The sequence below is a fragment of the Calonectris borealis genome, chromosome 1, assembly GCF_964195595.1.
Source record: "Calonectris borealis chromosome 1, bCalBor7.hap1.2, whole genome shotgun sequence".
Taxonomy (NCBI): Eukaryota; Metazoa; Chordata; class Aves; order Procellariiformes; family Procellariidae; genus Calonectris; species Calonectris borealis.
In genome coordinates, this window is record NC_134312.1 from 89,272,223 (window position 1) to 89,292,044 (window position 19,822).

Consider the following 19,822-nt stretch of genomic DNA (forward strand, 5'->3'; position numbering starts at 1 on the left):
TATCAAACTTTCAACAAATTCAGACAGAAATTTTAATGGTCATAGCTGGTAACTAATTAGCAGCATGCTTAACAATACAAACCTTACCTTATATTTGGCTTTATTTTGTAATGAGACTCAAGAAAAAAAAAAGAAAGCAGTGAATATATTACCTACATGCATTCCCAGTTGCACCTATTCCTCAGAAAACATGGTTAGCAAAAAACAGAACAAGCACTGTGGCTTGTAGAACATTTTTGTCCCTTCAAATACTTTAAATACAAATGTGTTCAACACTGGTGTATACTGTGGGCTCTCCATTTCAGTTGTGCAAGTTTGTGCAAGTGCAGGCTGTCTGCACTTCTGATTAAAGAAAGCAATGACAACCAACATATAGTCTGTGGGCAAGGAAGGACTCGCTCGAAGAATTCGCACTTGTGTTCCTCCTGCTGTCTTTTTTCAAGAGTCGCTTTGCCACAAGTGTGTGTATCAGGCCACGTTTAAGTAGAACCACCGAAGTATAGATCCCTTGAGTTGGCTGCCTCGTAGGCCATGTGTCCAGGTTCAGAAAGAGTATTTCTGAGACAATATTCCAATTCATACACCTAACCTTTTTGAAATGTGCAATAGCTGCAGATACAGTTGAAGATCAAGCTCTCTTGTAGCTCAACAGAAGGCTAACAGAAGCAAAGAACATTTGCTTCTCCTCCTAACTTTGTAATCCACTCACATCCCTGGACAAATCTCCCAAATGCTGTGCTTATATTTCTCCATATACTATACTGACATTACCTTTATCTACAACACTGACGTACACACAGCTTCACAGCAGTTGGTCACTCTTTTGGAAAATCAGCTGTCAAATTTCTCGCCCCAAAACATCACACAAGATAGAAGGAACCAGCAACTTTCTATTAAAATGAACTTCAATATTGCTTTGAATTCAAGACTGCTATTGATAACCTCAAACCCATGCACCATATTTAAGAACCAGATTGAATCCGATGAGGACACAACTAGTTCTTATTCTTGTAAATGAAAGAAAGCAGGTTTTGCGCGCTGGCAGGTCACTTGTGGATGGCAACTGCAAAAAGTATATGTTTGGCATGTCAGGGGATGGCGTTACTGTCAGCTATCAAGCATTTCCATTAGGGCACCTGCTGCAGTTTCAACTTGGCATGCTCCTGCAAGCAACTTCATCCTCGGCTATTGTGAAAACTGGCTAGCAGAAACCATCCTCACTGGAGCCCCTGCAGCACAATTGATCAGCTCACTACAGAAACCCCATGTTTCTCACTCATTCATACAATTGCTATTTCTTGGTAAGCTGGGAAACCACTCTGAACTGACATGATAACAGAAAGAACAGTTTGAATGTTGCCAGAGGGGAAGTTGTTAATTTTTCAGACAATGTAACAGATTAGTGGAAAAGGATATTTGTCCAAATTCACAGATCAAGGTTCAAAGGTACACCTCTTGAGTACAGAATGAAGTGGCAATAGAGACCAACTTTGACCTTCTTTTCAACAATGACAATGCATTCATGCCTTTAAAGTGTGAAAAGCTAAATGCAAAAAAAAACCCCAAGCAACCAAAAAACAACCCAAAACCAACCCACGAAAAAAATCCCAAAACAAAAATGCACACCCCACCCCCAAAACCAACAACCCACACCAATCTAAAAGCACTTTACCAGACTCAGATTGGCAAGAGAAAGACTCTCTTCCTTTGTCTTCCCATCCCTCAAGAGTAAGAGATTTCACTCTTCTGCCACAACTGCTTTTCATCAGGTTATTCTCAAATTCAGGCATCGGAAAAAAGATCAAAAAACAGAAGATTACTTCACTAGACATACTGAAAATTAGGCCTGCCTGAGAAGGCATCTTCCTTTAACAAGAAGCAGCTAAAATTGGAAGACTTCACCTTGCAAGGTACGGTGTAACATCTTACCTTGCAAATTGTTACAATTTCTACTTCTGTCTGTAGAGGACCTACTTTTCATCCTCAAAAAAATACTACAAAGCTCCAAACACTCAAACCAAGTAAGTCAGAACTCCTCTAACCATGGAACTGGCTTCAGCAAAACATTCTGGGCACCTTTCATTTGTCTTCTAGAGTTTGTGTACAGCCTAGTAATATTTTCAAGATTTCTACATCTACTTGTTTCAATCACATTTTGGTCAGGGCTCCCAAAAGACTCCTTCAGATGGGCAAGAAGTGTCTGCTGTGTGCCTCCACACAGCAGAAAGACAGACACATCTCTGGTGCATCTGAGAGGTACATGCAGAAAATGGAAAAAAAAAAAAATCCCTAAGTAAAATACTTCCTCTTGAAAAAATACCAGATGACCACAGATACTTTGCCTTTCCACTTCACCCTCTAAACTTGTGAATAGTTGAAGTAAAGCTGATTGAATCTACCTAATGAAGCATTTCATGGTAAAGCCCCTGTTACCACCAATCTTACAAGACTTACTTATACACTCATGAAGGATTCATACAGATGCCTATTAACATTTCACTATTACTTCATCGTGACTTACCATTTTTGACCACCAAAATTATACTATTATTACGCCACCTCACCACCCGTCAGGCAATGCTGACAATGCATCAGCACCATGCCCGATCTGCAGTGTGTGCGGGAAGACATATTTCAGTACAGGACGGACACACTCGGGCCTCTAACTTCAACCCCGATAGCACTTTGGGAGAAAACACACCATGCTATATTACTCTGATCTTAATTTGAAAAACAAAAAGACACTAGCTTTTTCCGGCCAAGGACCAAGTACAGCTATACAAAGACAGTCCGGGGCCCAGTCAGCAATTTAAAATACATTTCTCTAGAGCACTGTATGGGATACAAGATAATAAGCCCTGCCAGGGGGGCACAGCAGGTTATCAGCGGAGAATGAGGCATGCAAGGTGCTCTAAGGGCATAGCAGTGCTGTAACTCAATTGTGAAATAGCAACTTGATCACAGCCTGCAATGTATACGTGGAATTGCCTATATGTATTTATTTCTTGGGGACAGTTTAGGTAGCAAACTCCAGAAAATTCAAAAGATATCAACCAAATTTGCTTCTACATTTCACAATAACAACATTAATCTACATTTCATGGTACAGTTTCCCCCTCCTGCTGACCTGCGTTTGCAATTAGAGAAGGGGAGCAATTTAACATTTAGTGTCTTAAAAAGAAAAAAAAAAAAAAAGAAGCACCTTCAGAACCACTTTATATTATCTAGAGGAACACCGAGTTGGTCATTCCTCTCAGTGTGCAGACCATTTTTAGCCCAAATAAATTAAAAATACTGTAACAGAATTTTTGAACATTCAAAGACGTTTCTCTTGAAAAGGTAAATTAAACATTCAAAAAATGGACTGCATAAGACACATCAAATTATTGATCGTTCAGAAGCGCCAGATGATTTAATACATGTTCAATATAAAACTGGAAAAGAAGAGAGGAATCCTTTCCTCTTCTCAGTAAGAGCCATTTCTGCTCCAGCTCCTATGCACAACCTCAGCAGCTCTGAGCTGACAGAGTTCTTCCTTCTGTCCTACTGTGGATAAATTAAGCCAGACAGTAAGCAGAGAAAGATGCAACTGGACAGAGGGAATATCCAAAGGAAGGTCATTAGGAATTAAAGAACTTTTTTTTTTTAAACTTCAATCAAGACTATGCCAAAATACCAACTGAGCCAACATACTACACCCTCGAATTGCATCCAACAGCAGAAAGACTGCAACACAAGTAACAGGATTCTCCATGAGCTCCTGATCTGACTTACAGATACCCATGCCTAAAAGGATGACACACTTTGCAGATGGTATTACCAAGGATGCAGTTTCAAAAGAACAGCAAGTTACTAGAGTGAAAGATAGGAATGATGCAGTTCAGCCTTCATCACTGCAAATGGCTTAGCAATATTCACAGATTTTACAGAGATCTGCTTGCTGTTATCTATTTCTATTTGCAAAGCCAAGAGAAAAGTTAAAGTGATAACCTCTACTTTAAGGGCAATTATTTCCTGCACTTCTAGTAATAAAATGTCCTTTGCAGACACAAAAAGATGGTATCAATACTGTAAGTCAAGGCATGCATTTATCAGGTACTTTTTTTTTAATCTAAGAGACACAGCACACCAGCCAGAGGTCAATGTGGAATACAGGGAGGTGACAAGCCAGCACTCTACAGGCAACAGCTTTTCTGAGTTACGCCAGTGGCTTACAGTCCTCCAGCCTGATGTTCTGCATAGCACAGGCTCTAACACTACCTTCCCCTATTCCTCCACCAAGCTGAGAGATCCATGGTTAGATTAGATGGTTATCTTTCAGACAGGGTGTCCAACCCCCAGGGAATGAGTTCAAGTTACAGATGTAACCTACACATCCCTTTTAAGTCATTCTAAAGAGTGTTCTTACTTTTAGAAAAACATGCATTAATTCTGGTATGTTTTTCTCAGTTTTCCCTTCCCTGTGGCTCCAGGCCTTATCAAGCTGAAGCAGAGTAAAGCTGACAGGAATACTCTTGGAGCTTTTGCCAGAAATTTGAATAGAAACAGGGAAACTAAGCAGAGCATGGGCAGTTTCCTTCTGTTGGTGTTTGCCAAAAGCTCTCAGTGGCAGCATAGACAAACAAAATGTGCCTGTAAAGTCAAAAAAAATCACACTGAGGGGTTTACATACACTTGGAAAGCTAACAACAATTAAAAAAAAAAATCTTCACAGAACTTGGAAGTTGTTCAAAACGGAACTGCTCTGAATCCTTTATTTTTCAGGGGAAGTTTCTGGTATGCCAATTTACAAAAAGACTTTTTAAGTGCTGATTTTGGCTGGTAAAAAGCTGTAAGTTGTTGTAGTAGTAATATCATATAGCACATGCACAGCGGTACATGGTAGACAAAGCTACCCAAAATGCCTGTTCTGAAAATCATTGAACCTAAAGGACAAGAATCAACAGCATAAAGATCAAATAGGATTGACTATGTAGTGTGAATATAGAGAATAAATAGCTCTAAGTGATTTGTTTTTTCTAATTGCTGGAAGGGACAGAACACAAAAAGAGATGTACCCGAACTGGACACAAGGGCTCCACAAGAGCAAGGCAAAAAACAGGGAGAAGGGGAAGCATAAGAAAAAATTAACAAAATAGATAGGACAGGCTCAAAAGTAATTTGAATCAGATGAGGAAGATTTATAGTTAGTGTAGAACTTGCCTGAGGAAGTAGAAATTCAAAACAAGAAGACAGATGTGTTCTGAATAGCTCACTGGGGATGAAGTGAGAAGTTGAGCACTCAGAAGAAAAGGCAGTAGCTCTAGAAGTCAATGCATAAGACCAAAGCAAAAAATCAAAAACTAGTCAAATTTCTAATCTCAGTAACAGGGCCCAAACCATACAAACGCTCAGCTGCATACAGGCCGCCTTGTGATATAAGGTGCCTTGTGACAGGTACAGAAAACCAGCCTCTAAACATGTTATGTGCAATTTTGTTATGAAGTATACAAATGATGTGAGAGGCTGACAGTAAAACAAGTGGGGTTAAAATGAAATTCAAGGTGTTGTCTTCCCTTCTATAAAACTGGTATTGCCACCTTCAATCTGTTCCTCCCAAATTAAATTTCATATCAGCACACAGAATAAGAAAGGGATCAAGATACACAGTATGTTACTATTACAGTGCATCTTCAGGAACAGTAAGATAGCTATATCCAAAATCATTCACCAAATCGAGAGCAACCTGTGGGAGGGCAAAGAGTAGACAAGTAATTAGCTGCTATGATTTCCAATAACAACAAAAGACTCCAGTGATTACAACTGCAATTAAGAACATCCCAACAGCATCATCTTCCTGATTCATGTTACCCACTTATCTTCCATCCTTTTCTTTCCACAATTATTCACGTCTTATCTAACTGAATGTTACAGTGAGGACACTTAATGTATAGATGTACGTAAGAGAGACCAACTGTAATCACAATTTACTGTTAACATCAAGATTTTTCTTCACAGTAACATAAATGAAAGAAACACAAGACTGGATAAAAATTATAATGCAAAGGTAGAAGAGAACAGAGGACAAACGACTTAATCTAGCCTTCTAGTTTCTTTCTAATATCAAATTCACCTGCTATGTTGGTGAGTATCCTGATACAGCTTGGTATTTAGAACACCTAAGGAAATCCAGGGCTGAATAACAGTGTGATGCACTGCAGGATCTCATTTCTGTCAGTCCTTCACTTCAACTCCAGTCTCCCTTTTGCAGTTTCTAGTCACATACTTTCTTTCAAATCGACCTTGAATTTGACAGTCAACTCCAACACCACACTAGATTTACAAATATGATTAGGGTACGCGAACAGGATACATCAGAGAGACCTTCCCCAACCAGACCCAGTTAATCACACTACAGAACACATATCCATGAACACAATTTCCAGTTTTGTGACATTCAATAAATTAATCAACCCAAACCCATACATACCGAGAAAAGAAGACAGCTCCCTCTACTGGGTGAGACAATGCAGCTCCTCCTGTCCTTCCCCCCACACTCTGCAGAACAGACTTGTGCATATTTAATTCGCCAAGATTTTTTTTTTTTAATTCCAATCCACAAGATGGTATCGAGTTGTTTAGATTACTTTGCAATTTCAGGAATTGGCCTACAGAAACCAAATTTCTGTAGTTTCTACATTTAAAAGCACAGAGAAAAAAATTCTTCCCATAGGTCTGTATAAAAGCCTGATGAAGTAACATCCTGTCTCTAGGTGAAACACTTGAAAACCTAGTGTCCCTTATGTCAGTGTCCACTGTCAGCCCAGGTCTGGGAATAGACAGAGTTCAGCACTGTTATTCACAGTGTCCATTTAACATCTGTCTTTTCTTACTGCTACTCAATTAAACTCTTTCTTGTACATCCCTGCCTCAAGAGATAGCCCTTACCTTGTTTAAGGGAATGGCTGCAGCTTTTCACCTGCATGAGGCTTCATCACAACGGCAGCTGCATGCAATTGCTAGCATGCAGAACAAAGAGTGATGAAATATCAGAGCACCAGTAGAAAGCAAACAATGGCACAAGTGAAAGGCAATGATCTGTATTTTAAGTGCTTATATTAGGATCTTCCAGGAAAACTACAATCTTTTTCCCTTCTCAGTCATCCCATCTGAAACACAAGGCTAGAAGTAACACTTTTCATTCAGCAGCAGCATTAGTGTTCATTTCAACAGCATTAGTGTTGTTCTTCCTGTAGATCTCAAAACACATACAGAAGTGGGTAATAACTGTCCGCTCAGCCTTTAACAACCCAGCTCGCACCAATTCCCATCAAAGGCACTGCCAGGTCAATAGGCAAACCGCAAATGTGCGACCTCTTCAATCAGAGAGTTCTTCTTAGCTTTGCTACAAGTTTCCACAGCAAACTTTTGCAAAATAAAAGCACGCCGTATCCAAGCTGTTTGCCTCTAAAAGCAGAAGTTACTGATACTGCTTCATTGGAGGCAACAGTAAAAACTGCCACTGAGGAGAAAGTGTGAGATCTGGAGATCTGTTCAAACTCTATCATTTAGAGCAGATGGGGCTAAAACTTATGACCTGAGCACGCCATGTTTAGAGCTAGCAGGCACTCACTGGTCATACAACCAAGTGACTCCTCCAACACAACACATGTTTCTTTTCTTTTCACTTTTCAAAAGATCCTTTTGTGAGTTGAAGAAGCAGCAAAACTCTAGTTTTTTTGTCACTTTGACTTTCACTATCTCACAGTTTCTTTAACATTACATGATTCCTGTCCTCAAACTTCCTACAAGTATCAGACAATACTTGTTCTGCCTTTGACAGCATAGTAAGTTTTTGGAGCTTTTTTGGATTGAGATATGGAATGGCAGAAAAAGGAATGGAGAAAAATCATATAATACTTTTAAAAACAGAAAGATCACACTCTCAATGTACTATTTATACCATTTAAAATCTACATTTAAAATTACCTTAGTGGCAAACTTGCTACTTTGCTCAAAAATATTTTTCCAAATTAATTGGATGAACAGCAACCAAAGCACATCTATACCTATGTGCCCTGAAAACATACCCTTCTTACTATCAATTATTTTCTCTCAGCAGACACATTGCCACCTTCCAAAAACACCAATAACCACATCTTCTGATGAAAAAATAAACACCTCAGTTTATTTCAAAATTATTCACAAATGGAGTAAAGCACAGAGCTAAAAAAGCCTCCATTTGACAGCTGGTAACCTACAAGAAACAGACCTCTGCTAAAGCCGAGACAAGACACAAACGCTGAGCACTATATATCCAACTTATGGACAGGCTCTTCACAAGCAGTCTTAATTCACGAATTGCAATAGAATGACTACAGTCATGGAAAGATTCTGGAAACCTCCTCACCATCACTGATAAGGAAGGGCAAGAGCAATAACCTCCTCTTCTAACCCTTTCATTCTACAACAATTGCTCAGAGTTTGCATTTGAGTTGTAACTAGGGAAGAGGAAAGCGAAGCAGAAGAAAACACAGGACATCTAAACCATCCCCATCTCTGAGTGACAAGGACAAAAAGAAGACAGTGAAACAGGATGTCTTTTAACAACAGATCGCCAATTTAAGTGCAGCTTGGTCTAGACTAGTGCAGAGGATGCCTTCCATGCTGTACCTGCTTCATGGACTAACAGACTTTGGCCCTGCAGGCATTTAATTCACCAAATTTTATCAACATGGCTGCAGTCCAGGAGCAGCGCAGGTCAACCGTGACTGAAATTCATGCGGCTTTCAGCTACCCTTCAGCAGTTGTACTGCCATGAGTTTCAATGAGTGGGAGAGATTTATGTACAGCGCTGATAAGGGCTAAAGACATCCTTGGAAAAGGATGGCTATTCACTGTCTAATAAACCTTGTTCCTCTACATGCCTTGTCCTCACAAGCTCCCTCTGTGAAGACACCCAAAGGTGTCTCAGTTCTTTTCTAATACAGAATTCCAGAGGAGCAGGAAATACATAAAGACAACACAATCCATTGCAATAAAGCAGCCATCCTCACTAAAAAAACCAAACAAAATTCCTCACTTACTTACCCAGAATGGAACCAAGCAGCTGTCTCACGGTTTGCAGACAGTATGAGACCTTCTTAAACAGTAACTGGAGAGCCCTATCCAAACTGGTATTCCATGTAAAAGCTCTTGAGAAACAACAGTATCATCACGCACTATCTAGATGAAACTATCATTGACTGAAAAGTTATATATGGAGAAACAGAATATACATAAATTATAGACAGGTATGTTCTTATTGAAAGTAAGTGAAGGTAAACTGGCTATCTTGTTATTTGCGTTATACTGACAGAAACCAACTGCTGGGAATTGCTGGGAAAACAGCACTCAACCTTTCCTTCCATCAGGGAAACTGCAAAACACTTCATGTGCCAGTGAGTGATTTCGCATTGTGAAGGCAGCCAGTGCCTGTACTGCAGACAAACCCTTGGTTGACCTTATCAGTTCCTGGAGCACAGGCCTTGCTGTCAAAGCCGAATCCCAGCATTATTGTCTTCTGCATCTCCTCAACAGCCAGTTCTTTGCTCTTGGAACTCACTGCCCACACAGGCTGGGAGTATTCACCTGCAAAGTGTTACAGGTCCCCTTGGGATGAGTGTCTCACACTCTCCATTATGTTTGTTCTCTGCACAGGTTCTCTACTCTCTCCTTACTGAAGCAAACTGCAAAAGCACTATTCCCCTTCAGCCCGACACCCACGACTGTAGCTGCCACAGATGATCATTACTGTAGAGAGCATGTGTAGTTTCTATACTCAGTGGTGAGCATAGAAAATCTGTGCTAGCACTGGTGGTTTTGGTGCTCTATGAAGGAGCAACTTCTAATCGGAGAGCTGTGCTGGATTACACCAACGACTGTTACTTGACTTAGTGGATTCTGCTTCTCTCGTACTAAATATCATTTTCATGGCAGTTCAAGTGAAAAGAGTTTCACAGCTCTTGATCTTTGGAGGCAGGAAAGAGGGAAAATGATCGGCTGAACATTTCTTGGGTGTTTGCCCTTCTCCAGAGCAGATGAGACATCAGTAACCCTAGATTAAAAGTTTCAATACCACTAAACAGTGAATTTTTACAGTTTCTTATTATGATAACTGACACAAAGCACCATACTCCGATGTTTCTGAGAGCTCTCCTGACTTTTGCTCTTTTATTTTTATGGAAAAGTAAGATCACGACAAAGAATTCAAAAGGAAAAATTAAAAAGTAAAGAAACTAATTCAGAAGGTGGAAAATTAACACCCAACCTCTGCTCCCTGCCTTCCCCCCAAAATAATCCCACATTAGACTAGCATAATAGGATCTCATCAGGTGCAAGTGTTCTTCCTTTTCTTCCCTGGCATAGAAGCACAAAGTATTTGGACTGCCCCTGTAGACAATGACACCCAGAAAAGATTCTTATTTCATATGCAGGAAACAAGTATGCACCTGAGACTGAGACACATACTTGGAAAAGAATCTTGTTTACTCCCAACCACAGACGAGTCTGTAATTAATTTCTTTTTACTTTCATGAGACTGCTTCACACCGGGGAAACAAGGTTGTGCAGTATAATGATCTGGCTAGAAGAAAATTAAACAGTAACAATTTACTCCTTGCATGACCATCTCTAAATTAAAAATTTTTTGCATACCAAAATCAACTATACATATGCCTTCTCTGCAAACTACCAGCAAGTCATACAGTTTACAGGCAAAACCAGATTATACTGAAAAACCGTCAGATTCCAACAAGGGCAGACTACCTTATTCACCCTTGAATTCGATTGCAATAAGTCCTCCATTACTCTACTGCTTGTCACTCAAGCATTTTACCAACATCGCTATTTGCCTGTAGAGACTGTTTAAGTCTGTATACATTACTTTTGTATTTTGCTCAAACATTTACCACCTGCAGAAACAGAGTGCTCTCTAGCTCCGGCCAAACTCAAGAGAATTTTCCTAAGACTCTGCTTCCTTAAAGTCCAGCACTTACAGACAAAGGAGAGAGCAAGAGCATTCTGTTACCTGTACTCTTACCTGTCCTGGGGTCAAACAGCTGGTTGGCCTCCAAGTCTGTGAAAGTGCTGAAGCAAATGGGGCATTTAAAAGAGGCGCGATTGGTGGAGTCTCTTTCATCCGTCTCAATCCTCCTCCTCATGTGGTCCAGCTTGTACTTCACCACATTAACCAGAAGGCGGTAGTTGATGAAGTAGTAGTTATGTCGGGTGGTTTTGCCATCTGGAGCCGTCTCTACCCTCATCCTGCATTTGATGAACTTGTCACCCTTGAGGGTGTTGAGGACAGCCCGCAACTGCTTCCTATCAAACTTAAGGAGCTCTAACATGTCCTCTTCCTTCACGCAGGGGTTCCTGATGAGAATGTCCAAAGCCAAAGCATGTTCAATGCCATAAAAGCCACGCACCACGTATTTGGCAAGGCGTTTGAGAGCTGCTGGGACCTCAGTGAGGACGTCTGGGTCAGTCATAGCAGGTTCAGATATTGAGCTTCATGTATACTGCAATGAAAAAAGGCAGATGGATTCTTAGCCAGTCTTCTGACTTCAGAAGTTTTGATTTATCTCACTTAGAGCTAAGGAAAGGATGGGGTGTTTTCCACTTCTCTTTCCCAAGCCCTGTACTGTCTCCTTAGGTGTTAATAACGCCAATGCTACACCAGTAGAATTAGGAAATGTACCTCTCATTCAAAACAAAATGGTGGAAAACTTTAAAAAAGCGCACAAGAAATTGGTACCATAACATACGGCAGATTTCATTTCTATTCAGCCACCGCCAACAGAGCTGGAATAAGAAAGCTGTCTTGAAGCTGAGCTCCAGTAGACAGCTTCATGATCAACTGAGACTTGTAGCTTGGGAGAAGCAGAAAAAGGCTACCGCAAGAAAGGTCCTAAGGCAGCCCAAGAGTGAAATAGTCTTGTGGCCCCAGCTGATATCACTTGATCACATTGTAAGTAGCCCTGCCTGCTTCTACTCCTCAGACATCACTGGGCAGAGACATTATATGAGGACAGCTTGCTAGTACAGACTGGTATGCATTCAAGCAAAAGCTCCCAGCTGCACAATGAGAACAGATAGACTTTTTCCTTACTTTCTGATAAATACACCTCAGTCAACTGTCTGCAGCATGAAAACTATTAGCACTACCAATCACAGACTGCTTCAGCCTTGATCTTAGATGAGCAAAGAGATCCTTCCAAAGGACGAATCCTTCATTTAAAGCATCTCACATTCAGGCCTTAGAAGCCCATGGATAATATAGCACGATAAATGAAGTAAGAATCAAGACTTAGTGAACATGAAGAAACAATGTGTTTAATTACAAAAAAGTATTCCGTGAAGTATCCTTTAAGTTACTGATCACAACTTACTGTAGTGTCTCTGACAAGACAATAATTTCTAAAGAAATACCATATTTTCACTTCATTTTGCTTCATTTTAACATCAAATGACACAAATGGTCATTGCAGTTACATGCTTCTGTGACATACACAGGATCATATATAGGTTCATATCATGCAAGGAATTCCTCATATTGTCACCCCTACCACAGACATAGCCAAAAATCAAATTCCAGCAGACAACTAAGAGCAGTGACTCTTCTGAAGCAGCCAGTTTTGTCCAGTGGAGACAAAAAGGGAAGCAACTCCATAAGGCACAGAGCAAAGGCTTAGTGTCATTTCACAGGGTGGTTTTGCACATTTTTGCTCCACTCTTTCAAGTCTATACATCTGTAGGCAGTAACAAAATTCCCCTCCACTCATAATGCACTTGGATTGCCATGTATGAAAGGTTCAAGATAAGCAAGAAGTATTATAGGTGCTTTTGAAATACCCATTCAGGTGGTTGTACTACTAGTTAACTTCAAATAAAACTTTGAATAGTCTTTTTCAATATGAGACTTCTATGCTAGTTTAGGATATGAATAATCATTTCTTAAGCAAAAGGTTCCTTCAACTGAAGAAAAACACCACACCTTAATTTCTGTTTGTTCATCATTGCTAAGCAATTTTTATCTGTGAACTAGTATCATAAATAGTAAAACTCTGCCAATCTCAATTTTCACTTCCATTAGATGTTTCACACACTATATTGGTGCCTCCCCAGCATTCAAGTCTCAAATAAAGGAGAGAGGAGAGTGGCAGCAGAAGAAAGGATCTGGATGGGTATCGTATTTTCACCATCACTATCATAAAACCTGTAATATCCTTTTTGACAAACACCATTACAGAACTTTTCTATATTCCCCACACTAAGACATCCCCCTGAAATCACCAAGCTCTACATGTAACCAAGCAGCTGATGACTCACTTCCATCAGCTAAGACTACTCAAAAATCTGTGATCATTTATCACAGTAGCCTGCTTGGATTTTTTTTTTTTTGTATGAGAAACATTGCCCTCTCAAAAAACTTGAAGCAACATTGAAACTTTACTTCTCTCCAACCCCCACCCTCTTCTGCAACTGAGGAGGTATGTTCCTCTCAAGGGTTACGGCTAGTGCAACTGCAAAGCAATTCAGCTGTGGATTGTGGACCTTAAAAGTAAATTAAGATTGTCCTGTCTTTTCTGCCTTTTGAGTAAGAAAAAAAACACCTTCATTCTTTTCTTTTAAAATGCTTCCCTGCTTGAGCTTTTCTTTTTCTCTAACTTAGGGCCAAATGGTATTCACAGTGCTCAAATTGAAATGAACTGAACATTTGTTGTTGTTGACTGTTGGTGTGCAGGCTGAGAATAGCTTACAGAAAACAATGCTTAGATGTCCAGCTCCAGCTTCCCTTTAAGGAAATGAAATTAAAATACGATTATCATGGCATGAATTAACCATGAAACAAGTATTTCTAGAGTCAGTTAGCTTTCTTTTGCATGCCAGATAATTTAATGATTTATCTCACACAAAGGACAGTTTTATAGAGCTTTGCATTAAAGGTAAAAGCATTAGCAATAAAGGATGCCCCATCATGAGTTAGCTACACAGTATTTTTGAATCTCTAAGTCAGACCCAATCTGAATACCGTCACAGGACATTGTCCTTGAAAATCAATTTCATTCTGTTGGTATTTTTACAGTCTTTCAGTCACTTAAAGATAAATCTTGCTTTTGACTGAATCTGACAGCAACATACTGATACTATAAAACAATGTCAATGCAGAAGCTGGCCAGAAGCCTTTATTTATTCAAATTGATTAAATCTTATTCAGAGTTTAAGCACAGTATAGCATTAATGTAAAGATCAATTTTAAATAAAATCTGGCACCCCAGAAGAGATTTTAAAAGCTAAATTCTGAAAGTCAAAAGGTTTTTAAGTGCTGATCTCAAAATCCACCAGTCAAAAAAAACCTTCTCTCCTCACCAGTTCACTGTCCCCTAAAAATTCCTTGCAGAAAAACTTGGCAACGCAACTTGCAGTGGGCACAGTGACCTTCAGAACATCAGTTGTAACAAAAAAAGGAAAAAAGTGTTTTTAAATAAGCACATTTCACTCCGGATACCTTATCTGAGAGCCTATTACATTGAGGCCTAACGCCAAACTGATCAAAAGCAAGGCCTCAAACTAGATCTGTATGGTTGGATGAAGGACATATTTTACAACATCATTCTTGATAATCATGTTCTCATGTAAGCTACGTGATACAGAACGATGGCACGAGAGCGAGCATATACCACTGCCAGAACTCACCAGGCCAGGGTCTAACAAATTGTTTCTCTAGGAGAAGCTGACACCTGGCCCATGAATAATCCCAGGCTACAGCCTATGAGCTGCAAATCCTTACTACCTTTCACCAGGCAAGACAGACAGCGATCCAGCTCACAAGTTGTATTCCAGTGCCACAAGAATTGCAGTTTAAAATTCAAAAGCAGGGGACTTTACCACTGCATCCTTGAGCAGCAATTTCACCTTCCATCGAGGCATTAAGTCAAGCCTGAATTAATTACGTGTGCAAAGAAATATGATAACATCTCCTAACAAGGTTTTAATGGACGTGCATCTGTTTCATAATACTGTCTGTACTGACCTTAATAACGTATGAACATCAAGGGACATTGTCAGGGAAAAAAAAAAAAAAAAAGAAAAACAATAGCCAAGATACACCACTCCGCAGTAAGCACCTACAGCACCAATAATAAAGCACGCTGGACAGCATGACATTCAGAAACACCCAAAAGAAAAATTTCAAAATTTAAACATGGGCTTTATTAAAAGAGACAGCTGTTGGGGAATTGCTCTGGGTAATTACGTGAATACAATTCAGTATTATCAGTATAGGAGGAAAGTAGATCAGCAACCCTAAATACACATTTGTTTTTTTAAAAAATTTGCTCTAAATGTAAGAATAATTATTGACGTGGCTATAAAAGACAACACTGGGAAGAAAGACCTACAGTTACACAATACACTCAGATCTGTTGGGTGAACAAACTCAGGGTACAGCCTGCAAAATGGAGATCATACCTCCGGTTAAGTAAAATGCATGAGGTGTAGGTCGTGAGCAGAACTAGAGATGTCAGAAAGGAAACCAAGAGGAGAGCAAGTGACCGCAAAAAAACATTCAGTATGATGGAACCAAAGACTATATCGAAGCCAGAAATTCAACTGAGCAAACATCTCCACTGGTCAGGACTTTCCTGATACAACACCAAAGCAACTGAACTCTTCTTCTCTATGTACAAACATTTCAAGAATTCTTTTGCAAACTCAAACAGGAATTGTGCTAAGGATGTTGGATCTGTTTTTCTTCCTGCTTTTCCTGGCTAAAGCTGAGACAAAAGACGAAAAGTGCTAAAAAGGTGATACCTAGAAGCCACAATGTAGATGACACTAGAACTACAAGTTATGAAAACAAAGTTGGCCAGTGAATTAACCTGAATTTTTATCCAATACTGCAAATTAACATCACATTGTTTTAACATATAACTTTGAGGCTTATATTAATTCCACTGGTAATTTTACCTCAAAAAATTTAATGAAGTCTCACTGTTCCTATATTTGACATGGTAAACATTTTAAAAGCAGGATCTTGAAAAAGGAAGCAGACTGCTCTTCAGACTCATTTGAGTATACAAACCCTTTATAACACCCTAGATCTCTTTTGGAGGAAAACTTGGAGTTGCAGGGTTGGCTGGGAACCCAGGTCTATCAGACATACTGTTCACACTTAGAAACGTGCTTCCTATTTTTCCCCACATCTAATTTAAATTGTTAGTGCTCTTTTTCACTAAATCTTTGAGATCAGGTTTTGCTAATTTGTTTGGAAAACATTTCTGCAGGCTTCTGCCATAGGATTTTAAAAAAAGGCAAAAAACAATTACTTGCTTGCACCACTGACACAGTTTCTTCAGGAAAAATCAAAATCAGATTATAAGAGTCCCTCACCTGTAAACGTGGCAAGTATGACAGGCTTCCAAAAGCCAGTGTATACCCATATCCCACTCCAGCAGTCACTTGCAAACACCAGATCCTAGTTTTGTAGTCTCTCACTCTAATAAAATTTAAAATCCTGTCTTCCAGAAGATGAGGTTAAGCTGAGAGGAGTGATTCTGAATCTTCCTGAGTACAGGGAGGGAAGGCACAAATTTCAGAACTACAGTGGGAAAACATGCTGTCAAGATTTTAAATGTCTGTACAATGTAACCTCAGACACTACTCATCCTTTCCAGAAAATGGAAAATGGCACAGAAACTTCCATTTTCAAGTCCGCTTTTTTTCATCTTTCTTTGTAGTGAGTGGATGATCTGTGCAAATGTCCCTATTATCCAGAACTGCCTTTATCCCACTTCACAAACCCGAAGTCTTCTAGCATTTTATCAAAAGCTTACTGAATTCCATTCCCTGGAGACTTCCAGAACACTGCTGCTCAGCCTTCCTTCTGCACTACATCTTGATGAGAAATCTTGTATTCTCATTGCAAGACCTGCCCCGAAGTATTAAAGGAGAAAAGAACAATCTGCTTTCACTCAAATCCTACCTTCTTGTTGGCATTCCATAAACTGAAACCAAAAGGCCACAGGTATCAAAGATGAAAATTTGTGCTGCAGCTGCACACAGAAAAGCTGAAGGGCTGTGCTGAAATTAGGACATTTTCAGCTAATTTCACAAGTAAAAATATATGGAACCACACATGATAAGGCCACAAGGTCTGACCATGCAAGGCAGAAACTGAACAATGCAGGCTCAGGGTGTAATTCTCAATCACATTCATAATCTAAACCTGACATAAGCAACAGCAAGATGTCAGTAAATTAAAGGACTACCTATGTGCATGTATACAAACAGATGTAATATTTAGAAGTACTTCAAACGCACATTAGAATTAACAATTTACAGTTGTAGCTGCAAAAAAAATGGAGCGCACTATTTATGGAAGGCCAAACTCAGTGGCTAGAATAGTGAAGGTCCAGTTTCCTGTTACAGCTTAAGTCAAATTATACCTACTCTCCCTCCCATAAAGAAGTCTTTCTTTTCCTTCCCAGCCTTCAGCTGCAACCCCCACTATTCTGTGCTAATTTTGACAGTTGCCTATTCATGTAGCAAGGTGAATCAAGTTGATAAAAAGTGAAAAACTAACATGCCAAAAAAAAGTAGGATATTTTGGAGGGAGGGCAAGGGGGAAAAATTCAAGAACTGAATTATTTATGTTACGAGACTAGAGCTATGCAAAGCAGAGGGAAGAAAGCATGGCTAGGGAGGTAGAAGAGTGAGCTTTCCCCATGTAGTGGCAAAGATGTTAAATTGACTCAATTGTAATGTGAAGCCACTAGAACATTTTAACCATGGACATCAGAAACTCTTACAATTTACACTTCAATTTGAACACATACCAGCAGAAGAATATCTGTTATTTTGGAGACATCTCAGCATTGGCCCTCACATAATGAAGTTGTAAGGTTTTGGGGTTTTTTTAAAGGAAAAAAAGTAAGAGCATTTCTCACAAATATCAAGCCTAAGAAGTCATGATTACACTGAAGTACAGTGGGCTTTACCCCAGCATTCCTTGTTAAGTTTCTGACAGGAAGACAGCAGTAATTGTTTTTCATATCTTGGATTCAAAGAGATCTGGACCACCACACTTCTCATCATGATAGATGATGTGAGTGGTATGGTCTGACTTCCAGGAATTCCAGAAAGAAGTAAGACAAAGATTTATGAAAGTATTAGGTTCAGAAAAGTTTTAGTGCATCAGGGTGTAGCAAGTAAGTGTATATACTGTGGATATAAGCAATAAACGAACAGAGAAACTAAATAACAAGATACCAGGTTAGCTTTAATTCATGTAGTTTCTTGTTTAGAAGAATTCCCTAAAGCATCCTGTGTGAAAGTGAGCTGTAAATAGTATCTTAGAGGAAGCGGAAGGTAGGAATGAAACTCCTACCATCCTTTAATGCTGCCAGAAGGGTATTTGCTCCTCTCCCAAGCACGTGGCTCTGCCCTCTCCCGTGCCAGCTCTGGCACTCAGAAGACCTTCCTGTGCACCAATTTGCATCACCAGAAGGCAGAAAAATACCTTATCTTTTTTTTTTTTCTTCTCCCTTTTGCTAGGTTTTTTGACGGTTTAATCAGCTAGTGGAAAAGTCTGATGAACAACAGAACCAGCAGATGTGAGAGGATGCCAGTGCAGGGGAAGAGATGAAAGAAGAAACTCCACCTTTTGTGGCTGAAAAATATTAAACCACCTATATTTCACGAAAATGTACCTTAACTGTGCACTGCTGTACACCCTTTTCAGAATGCCAATCTTCCTTATTCATTCTGGGCCACTTGCAATGACACAAGTTTGACAGTTGGACTCATTTAACAGCTTAGTGCCATTATGAGATGTGATGTTCATCTGCTTCTCAGGGAACAAGCAAACTCATAAAGCCAGAAGAAAACTAATGCTCAAAAAGAAAATATCTTGCTGACCTAGAGAACTGAACGGTTTCACTGTATGGGCTTAGCCGATGGCCAAACGTGGCACAAAGGAATGAGCTTAAAGATGTCCCCTTTGACAGCAGCAGGCTGTTGACTCAATACATCCAGCTCATTTCACCGCACCCTAGATTTCTTACAGTGTCAATTACTCCTAGATTCCCATAATCTTGCAGCTTCCTTCAATTTACAAGTTGCGCAGACTTCCTAGACTATAGTAGCAGACTAAGCTTTAAAGCCAAGCGAAGTAGAGAACCCCTTATACTATTTGCACAGCTTCCTATTCCCTACCCACTTCTATGTGTCGAGTTTTAAACACCCGATTGTGTAGGCTGCTGTAGGACAAGCGACTTGAGAGGCTCAGCAGTATTTCCTGAAAAAACAAGCAAGCAAACCCCCACGAACAGCACACGAGGAGAGGCAGGCGGTGGTTTGGAGCCGAAGGCGAAGCCGGGCCCCAAGGCAGCGGCGAAGCCGGACAACGTGCGGGGAGCACGGAGCCCCGCGGGCGGTGCCGGCGTGACCGGCCTCTCAGCAGCACCCAAAACAACTGGAGGGACGGAGCGCCAGGCCGGGGGCCTCCGCGGGCCGCAGGTATCCGCCGCCCATCGCGGCGGGGCCCCGGGGCGGGGGGAGAGGGCGCCCGGCCGTTTCCCCTTGCGGCACCGCCTGAGTCCCCGCCCAGGACTGCCACTGGCTCCGGGACGGCGCAGCCCGGCGGGGGGACCCCGGGGCCGGCACTGACCTGCCGCCGCTTCCAGCTCTCCCCGCTCCGGGCGGCGCTTTCGGCAGCTCCGCGAGGTCACGTCAGAGCCGCGCGCGCCTGTGGCGTCAGCAGGGCGCCGAGCGCCTCGCCGAACGGCGCTCCGCGTGCCGCGCG

General features: G+C 40.6%; 1 protein-coding gene across 2 annotated transcripts in view; it reads right to left on the minus strand.

Moving 5' to 3' along the window:
- The window catches only part of GTF2E1 (general transcription factor IIE subunit 1), a 54,910-nt gene extending 35,124 nt beyond the window's left edge, over window positions 1-19,786 (minus strand). Inside the window, exons 1-2 of one of the 2 annotated variants that reach the window (XM_075166354.1) lie at window positions 19,688-19,786; window positions 11,060-11,537 (exon numbers count right to left, since the gene is read on the minus strand). In XM_075166354.1, the coding sequence (XP_075022455.1) occupies window positions 11,060-11,507 (448 nt within the window). In that variant the 5' untranslated portion in view covers window positions 11,508-11,537; window positions 19,688-19,786. Of the gene's footprint in view, window positions 1-11,047; window positions 11,538-19,687 lie in introns of both variants that reach the window. The other variant, XM_075166344.1, reaches the window with a different exon arrangement.
- Window positions 19,787-19,822: the final 36 nt, after the last annotated feature.